Source organism: Quercus lobata, chromosome 4 (assembly GCF_001633185.2).
Source record: "Quercus lobata isolate SW786 chromosome 4, ValleyOak3.0 Primary Assembly, whole genome shotgun sequence".
NCBI lineage: Eukaryota > Viridiplantae > Streptophyta > Magnoliopsida > Fagales > Fagaceae > Quercus > Quercus lobata.
Genome location: NC_044907.1, coordinates 87221063 through 87238872, shown reverse-complemented (window position 1 = coordinate 87238872; position 17810 = coordinate 87221063). Strand labels below are relative to the sequence as shown.

The window sequence follows — 17810 nt, the reverse complement described above, 5'->3', positions numbered from 1 at the left end:
TGCCAAATGTCGAAGAGAGCCAGGGTGGACGTCCCCCTGATTCTGGGCTTTTCGGATGAGGACAAGATTGGGATCATACAGCCCCATGATGATGCTTTGGTGGTCACGCTGAGGATTGGTGGGTACAACGTCAAAAGGGTGATGGTAGATCAAGGTAGCGTTGTGGATATAATGTACCCAGATTTGTATAAGGGGCTAGGTCTGAAGCTAGAGGACTTAGCAACCTACAACTCCCCTCTAGTGAGTTTTGAGGGAAGGATGGTCGCTCCGAAAGGATTGATCAGGCTACCTGTGCAAGCCGAAATGGATGTGGTGGAGGTGGATTTCATTGTCGTAGACGTTTTTTTCTCCATACACGGCTATTATGGGCAGACCTTGGCTTTATACCCTGGGAGCGGTCTAGTCTACCCTGCATCAGAAAGTGAAGTACCCATCCAGAGGCCAAGTATTAGAGATAGTAGGAAGCCAAGTGGCAGCTCAACAATGCTTGGTAGCGGCTATACAACATCGGCCAAAGGCAGAGACCTCGGCTACGGCCGATAATGAATTATAGCAATTAAAACCCCCAGTATTACCCTTAGATATGTCAGCCGACAAGGTAAAGTGTAAAGATTTGAAGAGGGTAACTGTTACTGATGATCCGGAAAAATTCTTCCAGGTTGGGGCTAAATTTCCTTTGCAAGAGAAGGAGAGGTTGCTGGAGTTCCTCCGAGCAAATGTAGACGTGTTTGCATGGAATTCGTATGAAGCCCCGGGTGTGGACCCGTATTTCATTTGTCATCGACTCAACGTGAATCCCGCCGTTATTCCCAAGAGACAGCCACCTCGGCGACCATCGAAAGAGCACGCCGAGGCTGTTAGGAGTGAGGTGGCCAAGCTCAAACAGGCTGAGGCTATCAAGGAAGTTTTTTATCCTCAATGGTTGGCCAATACGGTGGTGGTAAAAAAGAAGACAGGAAAGTGGCGAGTGTGCGTGGACTTCACGGACCTCAATAAGGCTTGTCCCAAGGATCCATTTCCCATGCTGAAGATAGACCAGTTGGTGGATGCAACCGTGGGTCATCCTAGGATGAGTTTCTTGGATGCCTTCCAAGGATATCACCAAATATTGCTGGCCTTGGACGATCAAGAGAAGACTGCTTTTGTCACCCCTATTGGAAACTACCATTACAAAGTGATGCCCTTCGGTTTGAAAAACGCCGGATCTACCTACCAACAGATGATGACTAAAATGTTCGAACCACAACTTGGTAGAAGCATTGAAGTTTATATCGATGACATGGTTGTGAAGAGTAAAGTGGTGTCCGAGCATGTGAAAGATCTCACAAATATCTTCGGGATACTGAGAAAACATAAGTTACGCTTGAATGCTTCAAAGTGCTCCTTTGGTGTAGGCTCCGGGAAGTTCTTGGGGTACATGGTGACTCATAGAGGAATTGAAGTGAACCCAGATCAGATTAAGGTCATTAACGATTTACAAGCACCTCGGAATCCAAAAGAAGTGCAGAAATTGACTGGAATGACGGCTGCTTTGAACCGATTTATTTCCAGATCAGTTGAGAGGTGTCGTCCCTTTTTCCGTCTACTGCATAAGTGGCAAGGATTTGAATGGACCAAGGAGTGTGCTGTGGCGTTCCAACAGCTGAAAGAGTACCTATCCAGGCCACCTATCATGTCTAGTCCTGAGGTGGATGAGGTATTGTTTGCTTATCTGGCAGTTGCCCCTCATGCAGTTAGTTTTGTCTTAATACGAGAGGACAATGGCATCCAAAGGCCAGTTTACTATGTAAGCAAGTCCCTTCATGAGGCCAAGGTGAGATACTTGTCATTGGAAAAGGCCATCTTGGCGGTGGTCCATGCAACACGCAAACTTCCGCATTACTTTCAGGCCCATACTGTGGTTATCTTGACCCAGTTACCTCTCAAGTCCATACTAAGAAGTGCAGACTACACCGGAAGAATTGTAAAGTGGGGCACAATTCTAGGTGCTTTCGATATCATGTATATGCCTCGCATCTCTGTGAAAGGCCAAGTCCTTACCGATCTAGTAGCCGAGTTCGCCGAGTGCCCAGAAGAAGTTAATATGAAGCAAGACAACATGGATGAAAAATCGGTTGGCCTAATATCCACACAAGGCAGATCCTCCTTGAGGGTATATGTGGACGGAGCAGCAAACCAACGGGGGGCTAGATTGGGGTTAGTTTTAATATCCCCTGAAGAGATCATCGTTGAGAAGTCCTTGAGGTTGGGATTCTCGGCTACTAATAACGAAGCAGAGTACGAAACTTTGTTGATGGGAATGAGTATGGTCCGGAAAATGGGCGGAAAGATAGTAGAATTATTCTCGGATTCAAGATTGGTAGTCGGTCAAGTGAAGGGAGAGTTGGAGGCCCGAGATCCAAGAATGTAGGGGTATTTGAGCCAAGTTAGGCGTATGCAAACGAAGTTTGAGTCTTTCGACTTATCGCATATCCCCCGAGGTGAAAATACTCACGCCGATTCCTTGGCAACCCTTGCCACCTCCACGGTACGAAATTTTCCTCGGCTGATCATCGTTGAAGATTTGCATACCCCCACCTCACCAAAAAATGACGTTTGCCAAGTTTAGCAAGCCAATCTAGCGCCGAGCTAGATGGATCCCATATTGAAATTCCTTGAAAGTGACATCTTGCCCAAAGAGAAAATAGAAGCTGAAAAAATACGGAGGAAAGCTCCTCGGTTTTGGTTATCTGAGGACAAAAAGTTATACAAACGGTCCTTCTCTGGGCCGTACCTGCTCTGTGTACATCCCGAGACGTTAGAGTCAGTCCTAGAAAAGTTGCATGAAGGCATTTACGGAAGTCATACAGGGGGAAGGTCCCTATCACATCGGGCCATCACACAAGGATATTGGTGGCCAAACATGCAGAAGGAAGCGCATGAGTATGTTAGAAAATGTGACCAGTACCAAAGATTCGCTCCAAACTTCCACCAGCCAGGAGGAACTCTTAACCCTCTCTCCAGCCCTTGGCCTTTTGCTCAATGGGGGCTGGACATTGTCGGCCCTTTTCCTAAAGCCTTAGGAAACAAAAAGTATCTATTGGTCGGCATAGATTACTTCACTAAATGGGTCGAAACTGAACCCTTGGCTAACATCAGAGATGTAGATGTTAAGAAGTTTATTTGGAGGAATATCGTCATGCGATTTGGAACTTCCCGCACTTTTGTCTCGGATAACGGACTTCAATTTGATAGTAAGGCCTTTAGGCAATATTGTTCAGACTTGGGTATAAGAAACAGATATTCTACCCCGGCTTATCTTCATGGGAATGGGCAAGCTGAAACTGTTAACAAAGTAATAGTCAATGGACTTAAGAAGAGGCTGGATGATGCAAAAGGAAAATGGGTAGAGGAATTGCCACATGTTTTCTGGACCTATCGAACAACGCCCCGACGTTCAACGGGGGAGACTCCCTTTTCCATGACCTATGGAGCCGAGGCCGTCATCCCTTTAGAAACTGGATTCCCAACGTTAAGGGCCAATACATTTTCCTCGAACAGTAACGATGGGATGTTGGAAAAAAGCTTAGACTTGATCGAAGAACGAAGGGAGAGTGCAATGGTCCAATTGGCTTACTACCAGCATAAACTCAAGCAAGGCTATGATAGTAATGTGAAGTTGAGGCCGCTAGCCGTGGGAGATCTGGTGTTGAGGAAAGTTCTGGGGACCACCAAGAATCCAACTTGGGGAAAATTGGGGCCTAATTGGGAAGGGCCTTATCGGATTACTTCAGTAGCCGGAATAGGGGTCTATTATCTGGAAGACCTAGATGAAAAAGTTGTACTTCATCCTTGGAATGTAAATAATCTCAAGAGGTATTATTATTAATAGAAGTAGTCCAATTTGAGTTTTTCTTTTAGTTTATGTTAACCATGCATCCTATGCTCCCACACTCTATGATATGAGTTGAAGTGTTAAACAGAAACTAAGTTATGTCATGTCCTCGGATCACAAACTTGGTGGAAATTAATACCCTATGATATGAATTGAAGTGTTAAACAGAAACTGAGTCATGTCAGGTCCTCGGATCACAAACTTGGTGGAAATTAATACCCTACGATATGAATTGAAGTGTTAAACAGAAACTGAGTCATATCAGGTCCTCGGATCACAAACTTGGTGGAAATTAATACCCTATGATATGAATTGAAGTGTTAAACAGAAACTAAGTTATGTCAGGTCCTCGGATCACAAACTTAGTGGAAATTAACACCCTATGCTATGTGTTGAAGTGTTAAACAGAAACTAAGTTATGACAAGTCCTCAGATCACAAACTTAGTGGAAATTAATACCCTATGATATGAATTGAAGTGTTAAACAGAAACTAAGTTATGTCAGGTCCTCGGATCACAAACTTAGTGGAAATTAACACCCTATGATATGTGTTAAAGTGTTAAACAGAAACTAAGTTATGTCAGGTCCTCGGATCACAAATTTAGTGGAAATTAATACCCTATGGTGTGTACTGAAGTGTTAAACAGAAACTAAATTATGTCAGGTCCTCGGATCACAAACTTAGTGGAAATTAATGCCCTACAATATCTACTGAAGTCTTAAATAGGAATCTATGAATATCATCTAAATGTACAATTGAAGTACTGAAGACCCAACTTCATTCAACCTTTGAACTTTCCATCAAGTTTCAATTAGCTAGGAAGAATACGTATGTATCTAAAATGTCTCCCTGAGACTTCGGAGTATTAATGCTTATTACCCATTTTTAATTGCCAATTAGTGATATTTATAAGTAATACTTCCCTATGTAAATGAAAGATAGTCAAAATGAATCCATCCAAATTACAATAACACGGTGAACAAGTACAAAAATAACGTAAAGAAGCAATAGCAATAAGCAAGTAAAACATAAGAATCCTTACAAAACTTCTAGTCAGATTACAAAACAAGTCCTATTTTTTCAATTTAATTTACATCTTGGGAGCTTGGCTGGCTGGTTTGTCCGCCTCCGAGTGGGTGATTTCCTCTTTCTCCTTAGAAGCTCTCCCAGCTGGCAAGACCGTGGAGGCCAAATTCTGTTGAGAACTTTGGGAGGCCACCTCTGCTTCAGAAGCAGTTGCAGTCTTGTCCGAGGAAGCTTCTAGAGGGGTAATACTCCCTTTAGCTGGTTCTGGCTGGCCAGGAGGAGGAAGACTTGGAGGCAAAACCTCCTCGTTGGGATTAACAGGTGAGGGAGTGGCTTCAGCCTGATGGGTTGGAGGAGCTGAGGGGCGGATTGCCTCAGGATAGAATACCTTATCTAGCCTCCTTAACTCAGAGGAAGCCTCAACCCCAGCTCGGTTAAGGGCCTCATCCCAAGTTTTGGCACAGTAGATGCGGCACACCATTGGAACCTCGGCTCTCAAAGCCTCCTCAATTTCAGCTATACCGACCTCATAGCCTCTCTGCTCAGCTTCATTCATTGCCTGTTCGGCCTCGGCCTTTACTTTCTCGGCTTCCTCCCTGGACTTTTCAGCTTGCTCCCTCAGCTTTTAGGTTTCCTCCAAGTGTTTCTTAAGGGCTACAGCCTGTTCTCGAGCCTTCTTCAGTTCGGCATTCGCCTCACGCAAGCGGTTCCCCTGGTCCTCGGCCTGCTTTTGATAGCCTTCCAGGGCCGACTCAGCGCTCTTGCGAGCTTGCTCCTCAGCAAGTAACTTTTTCTTCGCATTGGCCAAGTCCTGTTCGGATTGGGACAAAGTCAATATAGCTGTTGCCCGTTTCTTCCTTTCATCATCTAACTGATTAAAGTAGATATTGAACATCTCATCCAGCTTGAAAGTATTTTGGATAATCTGTAGGGAAGAGGTTAACACTATAGTCAGTAAAAAGTACATATTAGCAAGTAATGATCACAAAAAGAAAAAAGAAAAAAGAAAAGAGTCAGCTTCTTACCATGCCTAAGTATCTTTTATTGTTGAGGATGAGTTCATTCTTCCTCACATTCTTTATTTCGGCCATATCTCTGGGGAGCAACAAGGCATCCTCTATGGCCGAGGCTATGTGGCACCCTACGCCGCCGTTGAAATCCCTAATAAATGCATCATCTCGTAGGGGCTCCCCGCCGTGCATAGGTGCTGGCAACCATGCTTGTGGCTCAGGAAGTTGGGTATCAGACCTCTCCTGACCTCGCGGAGCTTGGTGTCTGATTTTTTGCTGCTTTGCAACTCGTTGGGCATCCTCTTTGCGAGTAGGGCGAGACCTGCCAACGTCTACCACCTCCTTACCCTTCTGCTCCCTGCGCCTTTTTTACTCGGCAGCATCAGGACGGGCTGGCTGGCGAGGTTGATGAGAAGGCTGGTGAGGAGCAGGAGGAGGAGACCTAGTGGGAAGAGATGGAGTCTGGGATTGTGTTGGTTTTGCCGATGCACTCTTCCCGGGCTGACCTTCCATCAACTCCATCAAACTTCTTTGGGGCTTCCTCTGTATCCCCATCTCGTCAGAATCTTCTTCGGAACGTATGAATTGATCAAAAATCCCAAAGTTGTTCGAGGAGTCAGAAAGTTCTACAACTTCTTCCTCTTCTTCTTCTTCTTCCTCTCTCTCTTCTACTTCCTCTTCTCTGAGGGTAAGTTGGGATGAAGAGGCTCCTGCTGAGACGTCAGTCACGAAAAGGGGTTCGGTACGGGATGTATCTTGGGGAAATGGAATACCCTCTGGAACAATGAACCCCTTGAAGGCAACATTGATACGGTGAAGCCGAGGATCACGGGCTCTGATCACGCACTTAGGTGCCTGGAAAGCAAATGATAGGGGGGTATAGTCGATGATCAAATGTGCTGCCCGGAGTTGGCCGTCAGCTTTGTTCACGTATATTTCAGCTTTCAATACCTTATCCAAGCTCGCCTGATTAACTAACCTAAGGTTGAGTTTTGTGTAACGTCTATCTGCAAAACCATTGAATTGGAGTGAAGCGTTGTTAGAGATAGGAATACCAAGACTCAAAATTAAAAAAAAAAAAATGCACATGTAAACCAAATGTTATGAGTATATGACTACACTCCCACCTGGTACTCCTTCCACCATGGGGCATGGCAGACCATCGTGCCATTCCCCAGAGAAGATAAAGAAATCCTCCTTTAGGTTCTTGTTCGAGGTGGGAAGGCACTGAATCAGCCTCACCTCGGGATATCTCGACTTGAGATAATACCCCTACCCCTTCAAGTGGTGGAGATTGTACACCCAATTCACGTCATGATGGGTCAATTTTAGATCCATCCTCTTGTTCAAAGCATTTATACTTCCTAGGATCCTAAACATATTTGGGGCACACTGGGTAGGGGATAACCTAAAGAACCTAAGGTAGCTCCTAGTAATACTGCCCATGGGGATGGTCATCCCGCCTTCTATAAAGGCAATCATAGGAATAACCACTTCCCCTGATTGTCTAGCGTCGGCCCATTCCCCTTGGGCTGCGTACCTCATACCCACCGTAGAGGGGATCCTATACTTAGAGCGAAAATTTTTGATACCTTCCTCGGACTCAACTAGACATCGAAACGTACTCTTCTTTTTCCCCATTTTTCTAAAGGATCTAGTAAAGAAATTAACGAGTTTAAGATAAAAGTGGTAACGATTTTGAGAAGACTTACAGGTTTGAAAGAGGGACCTCAGACAAGATTTGATTATTTGTAGACGCCAGGAAAACGACGAAAAATGAGAAAGGCAGGTTCAGTGTATGAGCTCTAAAACTGTGTGATCACTGAAGATAAGAAAGAAAATTGATTTGAGAACGCCCTTATAGTCGTGTAGAAATTATGAGCGGTAAAATTCCCGCTTACAAAACGAGATAGTCCCCCTACCGTTCGATTTACATCTCACCGTTGAACGTGGGAGACAAGGGCGTCGCCAAAATTTAATGCTGTCAAGATCAGGATGCTTAAGCATCAGAAGCATGCCCCAAAACATGAATGGGTATGGGCTTATGACATCAAAATCCATCTTTTCTCCCGAGGAGTCGAAAAGCAAGATTTTGAGGGGCTATTATGGGGGCTGGTTAGTCACTAAAATTATTAAAGTCAAGTTAATTGGGTCTATGGCCCATCCGAGGACGTAAAGCTGTCCGAGGAGGTCCATATCAGGTTGTGGTGGTAACCAAACAAAAGGAAGAGTAAATATCACGAAAGGTGAGTTCAGTATTCGTCCGATGACAAAATCCTTCTTGGCAGTCTGAGTCCGAGGACGACCAGAACGCCACCTTGTTACAAACGTACTTCGTAACTACGTCACCACTAGAAGTGGGATAAGGGACCAAGGGCAAGAAAGAGAAGGCCAACAAATATCTATAACAACAGCTGCCTCCGCATTAATTGCCTCTCAACCAACTCTCTGGCCACATTAATGTGGAGGTGATGCTTGAATAGTGATGAAGCAGCCTTACAGCTGCTAGTAGGAGGTTCCAGAAGGTGTTAGATGTGACAAAAAGAGATCCCTTGAACCCAACTTACACGTGTGTGGTGAAGATGATATAAAGAGGGCAGTATATAACATGAAAGAAAGCATTGAGGAAGATGATCGGAACATAAACAAAGGAAATAGAGAACACTCAGGAAAAAATCTTAGAAACCAAAGAACTGTACTTATTTCAAAGGAAAACCAATTGTTATATCGGTGCTAATCCATCTATAAACATGAGGTTGAATCGTTTTTCTTTTAAAAGTTGAACTAGTTCTTAAACACCCACGTTCTACAAATTTTATTGTTTGGACCTTTAATGTACGAACCCAATACCAGTTTGGGATCGTTACAAATTGAGTTCTTACAGTTATTATTAGCTAATATTGGTGAAAAAAAAATAATTTTTTTAGAAAGAGAAAAACATAATTTTAATAGCATGTTAAAATTAAAATCAGTATCAATTTTTATCACAATATTTTCACAATACTTTCACAATAAATCTTAAGTGGTAGGTTATTATTAACTAATATTGGTGAGAAAAAAATAATTTCACAATATTGATTTAAGTATGAAATAAACTCCCTTATATATACATTGTCCTTTTTGGTAATTTACCTTTCAAACTGCCACTTTTATAAGTGCTAACCAAACACTCAGTTTTTTCAAAAAGCACTTTTTAACAGTTTTTACCAAACACTCAGCTTTTTGAAAAAACACTTTTTCATTATGCACTTTTTGAAAACTCAACTTTTTCATTATGCACTTTTTCAAAAAGTTGAACCAAACTCACCCTATATATGTTTATGTTTATATATATAAACATACATAAACATACACACATACATAAACATGCATAAACATAAATAAATATAAATATTAACACACATGCACATACACATACACACACATAAACATACACATACACATACACATACACATACACACTCATACACATACACATACACACTCATACACACATACATAAACATACATGAACATAAATATAAACACACATGCACACACATAAACATACACATACACATACACATATACATACATTTTTAGTTTTAGCCTTAGGCTCCAAAATGTTTAGGGCCGCCCTTGATGATACCAACTTCGCAAATTCAGTGTCTGAAATTACAACTGGTACACTATGTAACTTGGCCTTTTCTTTTTCAATTTTTGTGGGAACCAAACGGGAATTGAAGAAAGTTGATGAGAGAGCTCACCTTGGTAAGTTGGGTATAGAGGCCACGAGTTTCAGAGACTAGGGTTTTTGAGGAGAGAGATTGGGGTTTTACTTAAGAGAGAAAGAGATTTGAAGGCGGTGGATTCTGGGTCGTTAAACCCGTGATTCGACCCGATTTAATAATTTATATTTTTCTTCTATTTTCTTTTTCTTTTTTTACCAGATTTTTTTTCTATTTCTATTTAATAATTTATATATGTATATCATATTAAATTAAATATAATGAAATTTCAGTTTTATATGCTTTACTTTATGTCACCTAAACTATTAGGCATTACATTTATTTATTTATTTATTAATTATATTTTACATTTTTAAAAGAAAAATGCATCCACAACATATTCATAATAATTTTACAACAAATATTAGGTGACAAATTGTTACTAGTAATGTAATAAAATTTTACATAAGATATTTATGCCTTATGACTAGTATCAACATTACATATCATCCTTTTTTCTTTTTCTTTTTTCCTTTTTTGGGTAAAATTTTAGAAAAACTTCTATATCATCTTCTTATTACAATGCGATTCATATTTTTTTAATTATTAAAATTTTTATGAGTTTTTAAATTTTTTTATAAAAAAGAATAGGTAATTCCATTAAAAACTTATATATATATATATATATATATATATTTCTTTTATACAATTTGAAGTTAAGTTAACAAAAGTTTTAACTAATTTTCAAATTAATATGTGTTTGGCTTTTGTTTATTTCCCATAGCTTGTTTTTGTAGTGTTTTGTTAAAAGATGTGAATTTTTAGTAACTTTTGTATTATATGTGTTACAAAAAGTTAAAAATTAGATTATTTTATAATATAATAAAAACTAAGACAAATATCATAAGTGAAACTTTTTTAAATAAATCCCGAATACACTTGATATGCCTCATTTGTTCTATTAAATTAATAAAAATCTATATAGAAATTTTATTGATAAAAAATGTTACTTATATTTCTTTTTTTCCCCTCTTTCGCCTTTTTCTGCAATATTTCACATAAACATAATTAGTAAATTAAAAAAAAATTAATGACATAAGTTTTTTTTTTACTACCTGTATGACATGATTTTCCTACTTCAAGGATAAAGTCCCTCCTCTTTTTTGTCTAATTATGACGAGGAGGAAAAAAAAATCACAGTTGGATAATAGACTAGACCCAACACTACAAAAACTTTGGGAGTTGAAATTAAATTAAATTACAATAAAAATAGTACAGTGTTAGACTCATGTAATTAGAAGTAATACTATTTACAACTTATTACCTAAATATTTTGAAAAAAAAAAAGTTTTCATCCATATATTTTTCTAAAAGGGTGTTTGGTTCGCCTAATATTGCGAACATTCAGATAGCATTTATAGGAATGTGGGATAGAGTTTTACATTAAAGATTTTTTTTTTCCTTTGTGGTTTTGGTTTGTAATTTAACAATAAATTTTCACTCTTTTTTTTCTTGTAACTACTTAAATGACATGATTTCCCTACAACAAAGATAAAGGTGCTTCCTTTTCGGCTGACAGTGGGGAGCAAGAAAAAGTGAAAAACCATGATTTGATCATAGACTAAACTCAAAACATATTGAAATTCGAGTGAGTTTTTTTTGTCAAAATGAAATGTTCTTACAATAAAATAAAATAAATTTTTTTATGTCAATATATATACAAACATATGGATATAATATAATTTTAATTTATAGCATCCACCTTATGATGATTGTTTTTTATCATCAGACTAAGATACCAATCAATTTATGGTGTAGGTAGGGGGTTAGAATCTCATATCTTTTATTCGATGACAAAAATCTTTACCAGTTGAGTTAACTATAACCTATTACAATAAAAATAGTGGTAGTGGTGTGTTTATGTGAAATTGATGTTATATCATTTCTTACCTTAATTTCTTGAAGAAAAAAAAAAAATATATATATATATATATTTTTTTTTTTCATTTACTATAGGATTGCTCTAAAGAAGGTTTTGGTTTGCTAATAGCTTTATAACTATAGTTTTAAAAACCGGATCGGGATAAGCCAATTCAACCAAACACTTCTAATATTTTTAATTTTTAATATAAATATCCAATATTCAAATCTCCACTCCATTGTTTCTATCCAGCCATTAAAAAAAATTACAATATTGGCTTGTATAGTTAGAACACTAACATTAGTATAATAGAAAAAGAACCATATTTTAGCCAATCAAACCCAAAATTCACTCACATCAGGTCATGTAAAATTATGTAAAAATACATAATTGCTATAGTAACGATATAAATTTACACTTATACTATTCATTTTACATTTTTTTTAGTATGAAAAAGTGAGCGAAAGATAATTGTCGCCGTGTGAAAAAAGAAAAATTAAATAGAAATTTTAGCACTCATTCATGCCAATGCTCTTTTATACACAAACAACACCACGCAGTTTCACATGAGCGATAATTACAATAGGTTTTTTTTTTCTTTGTGATTTATGGCATTATTTTTGGAAGGTTGCATTGACATTTTAGTATTTTACAGATCAGATTTATTGTACTATTTCAGCTTACTTTTATTTAAGATATTTTTAAAAAAAAAAAAATTCAATTTTAGCAAAATAAGCGGATCCCGTTTAATATTGGTAGTCACACTCTTGTAACTTAACACTTAAGTCTGTTTGAATACCACTTATTTTGTTGAAACTGAAAACTTATTAAAAATACGTTAAATAAAAATAAAAATTAACTAAAATATTACAATAAAACCCATATATAATACCAAAAAAATGCAAGGCTGAAATAGGCTGAACAGAAAAATAATTTTTATTTTTCATATTCAAACGGATGCTTTTATAGTTTCTGTCTTGCCTTTCCTTGGTTCCAAAAGTCTGACACGATTCCACAAACTTGTGGCCTTGTGACACTGACAAACGAAGCCAGACTCACCAACCATCACAGAGAGAGAGAGATGGAGTCACCGTTCAAGGCAGAGGTATTGAAAGGGAAGGTGGCTCTGATAACAGGAGGTGGTTCTGGAATTGGGTTCGAGATTTCCACTCAGTTTGGTAAACATGGAGCTTCTATTGCTATCATGGGTCGACGCAAGGAAGTCCTCGATTTAGCTGTCTCAGCTCTTCATTCTCAAGGAATTCAGGTACTCTCTTCTATTTTCTCATCAAAGGTTTTTTCTTTTTCAAAATTTTCATCTGGGTTCTTTTAGTTCTTTGTTTTTTCCTCGTGGGGTTGTTTGTTTGCTGAAAAAATCGATCATATGAGGAAAAAAAAAGGTTTTTGACTCTTACCCCTTATTGAGTAGGAATTCAGGTTCATTTTGTATGTTTATCAGCTATATAGGATCTGTTTGGTTGATAAGAAAAGTTAGGAAAAGAAAAGGAAAATGAGTTTTTTGTTCCTTTTGCTAGATTTCCATCTTTTTTTTTTTTTTAATAAAATAATTTCTGCTTTTTGTTTGACACATCATGTTGAATGGTTTGCTTGGTCACCGAGGAAAGTGTCCAACTGTCCATGCTTTATTGTAATCATCAGTTTGCTTGGTAGGATAAATTGCATCCATGTGGTGATCTCCTATTTATTGCTTATTGTTCTTTAGAAACAGTGAGCTTATGCGATATAAACTGGTCTTTAAAATTGTTAAAATAATGTGACTGAATTCAGTATGGGTATAACTTAAGTATGATACCTTAGATGTAGGCCTTCAGGTTCCCAATTAAATTTAAACACATAGTTTCATTGCCCCTAATTATCCTTGGAAAAGATAATACTTTTTGTATTTCATTGGTCAAGGCAACCGTGTGTTTGAATTTAGTTGGGGAAACTAATGCACAACACTTAAGTTACTGTACCTAAAATTTATCTATTCACTATTTCCTAATAACTCAAAAGCTTTCATTACCAAAAAAGAAAAAAGAAGCAAAAAAACCTTAAGATTTCAAGACAATCAATAATTTATCATTATATCTATACATGTCTTCCTGAGTTCGAACTATGAACCCTGTACTCTCCACTCTACCTCCCATTTAAAGAATTTAAATCCCACGTACTGGGCCTCACTTATTAACATGTGAGGTGAAGTGTTAGAAAAATTTAAACATTTGGGACAATCAGTAGTTTATCATACACACTATTATTTAGTGATGTCAGTTCTTTCTTAGTTTGTTTTTAAACTGGGAAAGAAGAAAATGAAAACACAAGATGTGACGAATCAATTGGTTAAATTGAAATGGATGGCTCAGTCTGCTAAGGTCCCACCAAGTTTCTGGACAACCTAAACATGCAGTTCAACTAGATCTGCCAAAGGTCCATAACTATGTTCATTGGAAAAAACTGGTCGATTCCAATTAGTTGTTTCGTTTAAAGCAATGTTCATGGCTTTGATATATATATATATATATATATATATTTTGATAGGTAGGCATATTATGTAATTTAATAAAAAAATTAATTGATTGTATAGATCACAATCTTATACCTTTTTCTGTTTTATGGAGGCTGTTGGCTTTGAGGGGGATGTTCGGAAGCAGGAAGATGCAAAAAGAGTTGTAGAATCAACTTTCAAGCATTTTGGCAGGCTTGATATTCTTGTCAATGCTGCAGCTGGAAATTTTCTTGTGTCAGCAGAGGATTTGTCTCCTAATGGATTTCGAACAGGTTGTGTGTTGTATCTTGTGAAAATAATGGGTTTCTGTCTGATCTTTGTTTTCTTTATTAGGTGACTTCATTGTAGACATGTTCGTTAAATTTCTTCCTGTATCAAATTATGCAATTTTTTTATTATAAATGATTTAGAGCTAATTTCACCTTATCTATAAATGCTTAAATTTTGGAGTTTTTTTAATTTTATTTTATAGGAGGGTGTTTCTTTTCCTGGACTTTTTATTTTGCTTAATAACATGATAATTCGTTTAGCTTGGGAGTTATTGAGGTCAAATTTGGTTATCTAGCTTGAATTGAGTCTTTCTAGATAACTTTATAGATTTATGTAGACGAATAACTCAAAAAAATATGATCCAGTGACTTTACTCTTAACTCCCAAAAAGAAGGATGGCAATGAGGAAATTAATTCTGTTATTAAATAAAAATCATTGACCTGATACAAGTCATGGTTACTTGTGTTGCAGCGCATTGTGAGCTTATTTATTTATTTATTTTTCCCTAAATCATTAAATAGTTTAGAAAAATGATTTGCTTTTTCTTTACATAGTAATTAACCCTTTAAACAACTTTTAAAGATAGGCTCTGTTGGGAGTTTTGGACAAGTTGTAATTGGTTATAACCTTTCCCTACAGTTATGGATATTGATTCTGTTGGTACCTTTACAATGTGCCACGAAGCACTTAAGTATCTTAAGAAAGGTGGACCAGGAAGGAGCTCATCTGGTGGTGGAACAATTTTGAACATTAGTGCTACTCTGCATTACACAGCTTCTTGGTATCAAATCCATGTATCTGCAGCCAAGGTTTGTCACATAAGTTTCTAAATGTTGCACATATCTGAATCTGCTGCTTAACTTTTCAAATCTCTCTCTCTCTCTCTCTCAACAGGCAGCTGTTGATGCCACTACAAGAAACTTGGCCCTGGAGTGGGGGACTGACTATGATATTAGAGTCAATGGGATTGCACCGGGCCCCATTAGTGATACTCCTGGAATGAGTAAACTTGCACCGGACGAGATCAATAGCAGATCTAAAGACTACATGCCTTTGTATAAACTAGGAGAGAAATGGGATATTGCTATGTCTGCTCTCTACCTTGCTTCAGATGCAGGTCTGTAACCTTGCCCACTCATACATTTATATCTCTATTTTATTATATCGATATCATTATATCTTGAAGAATGTGGTAAATTTCGCTGGATAAGTCAATAGATAATTTATGGAGAACTATGATTGTTTCATGCATTATAGTCTGTGTATCATATAATAATGTGGCCTCCTTCCTCACCACCCACACCTCCTATCGGTTATCCTGATATTTAGAGCTTCAGAGTCTGTCCTTCTGCCTTGAGGTTATGGTTTCATTGTCACATTCGGTGATATTCTCCAATGTGTTAAAAATATGCAATTCCTATATTTTGCTCCTCAGACCATTACTCTAATTCTGACTTTTTAATAAGTATTCCTTTGATTCTGATTTATTGACTGCATAACAATTTGGAAGCATATATTTACTTTACCAAATAAATTCTTAATTTGCATGGCTTGTTTAAGATTTCCTCTTTTATATAAAATAAGATGACTGGACAAAGTTGTTAATGAAAGCAGATCACCCTGTTTGGCACGCTACCTCATTTTTAAGTGATATTGACCATGCAAAATGCCTGAAGTCCTGACTCAGTATTTTTCTTGGAAGGAACTCATATGAGTCATCATGCGCATCTGCATCGACATTTTAAAACAACTAGGCATATGTGACCAAAAAAAAAGCACACAGTAGAATGGACAGTTAGACCGTCTCAAATAACTTATTTTAATGTGATGGTCTGCTGTTGGTATGGCATGCAGCTTGATCATTATTCATTGATGCTTTACATCTTGGTGGATCTTTATAGACTTATTTAGTTTTGGGGCTCAAAAGAACGTCTACTGAACTTCATGTGAGTGTGAACTGATTTATGCTGGTTTTTTGGGCCCAAAAGTTTTTTGTTTTTAACTTCTAAACTGTTCTGAGTGAATGTAGCTTGACTACTTTGATGGCTAAAAAGCTTATATGGAGATCATGACCTGTCTTTAAAAGTATTGGTTTAGAATTGGTAAATTGTTCAATTATTGCTGTTTTACTGACTGGCCTGCATTACAAATTTTCTGAAATCAAGTTAGTATTTGTAATGATTGCTAAGAATGGAGAAGGCAGTAAATTTGATTTTTGATATTTTGATAGAACCAAATCTTTTGAAATTAAAAAAACTTTTGAAATTATGTGGTTATCAAAAACACCAATTATTAGTTTCTTTTACATTGCCCTTCAATGTAGTGAAGATCTCTGTATAGAATGAGAATTACTTCCAAATGACTGAATAAGTAGCAAGCTATTGAGATTTCTTATTATTTTCATCGTACTAGCTTTTATCATTATTTGCTATCCATCTTAGTTCTTTCTTGAATCACCTAATTATTTATATAATTTTTGAAGGTAAATTTATCAATGGAACCATTCTTATTGTTGATGGAGGACTCTGGCTGAGCCGGCCTCGCCATCTACCAAAGGAGGAAGTTAAGCAGCTTTCACGAGCAGTTGAAAAGAGGTCTAGAGATAAACCAATTGGAGTTCCAACTAGCAAGCTGTAATCCAACCGTATAAGAATATGGTCCCTTGTGGCCTTGTTGCCCCTTTACTTGGAAAAACTATAATGAATTACATTTTGAATATTTAGTGTCCATTGGATGCTTTGCAGAGTTTTGTAGTTCAATTGGTTGGTTTCTCTTAGTATGCCCATGGCATTCAGGGTTTAAATCCAACATCTCATGTTGTAACTATGGTTTTAAATACTGGTACGGTGAAAGAATCGGAAAATGGACTAATTACCGATTTTTTGGTCGGACCCGATGGTCAAACTAATGACGTCATAAATAATTTAATTATTATTTATTTAAATTGTATAAATAATTAATAATTTTTTAATATACTAAAACTAACCAACTAATAGTAATAAATATGTTTTCTTAAAAAACATACAAGTATATAACATCTTTTTATAGAATTTAACATAATAACATTACAAAACAATCATCCTTAATATAATAAACTTTCAACAAAACCAAATAAATAAGTTCATTAGTCATTACACTTACATTCAAATGGCAAATAGCAAATAAGTTCATTACATCCAAATAGCAAATACGTTTTAAATGAAGAACTAAACAAGTAAGTCTGTTACATCCAAATAGCGGAGGGGCAGAGCACAAAGGGCGAGACCGAGACGGCAAGATCGAGACCAAAGAAAAAAAAAACCTAGACTTTAGAATCAAGTAATCAAAAATCAAAAGCAAAGGAAAAAATCCCAGACTTCAGAATCAGAATCAAAAATCAAAATAGCTGATGAAGCCACCGAAGCAAAGAGGGCGAGATCGAAAAAAAAAAAAAATTGAGAGATTCAGAGAAAGGCATGGCCACGTGAGCTTGAGTGAGGTGAGACTCTCA

General features: G+C 37.4%; 1 protein-coding gene across 1 annotated transcript; it reads left to right on the top strand.

Annotated features, from left to right (window-relative positions):
• The first annotated feature begins 12472 nt into the window (after positions 1-12472).
• Positions 12473-17207, top strand: LOC115987299 (peroxisomal 2,4-dienoyl-CoA reductase-like). The gene is made up of 5 exons (XM_031110822.1): positions 12473-12807; positions 14162-14321; positions 14960-15129; positions 15215-15437; positions 16803-17207. The coding sequence occupies exons 1-5, from the start codon at positions 12622-12624 to the stop codon at positions 16955-16957; spliced, it is 894 nt and encodes a 297-aa protein (XP_030966682.1). The 5' UTR covers positions 12473-12621; the 3' UTR covers positions 16958-17207.
• The last annotated feature ends 603 nt before the right edge of the window (positions 17208-17810 follow it).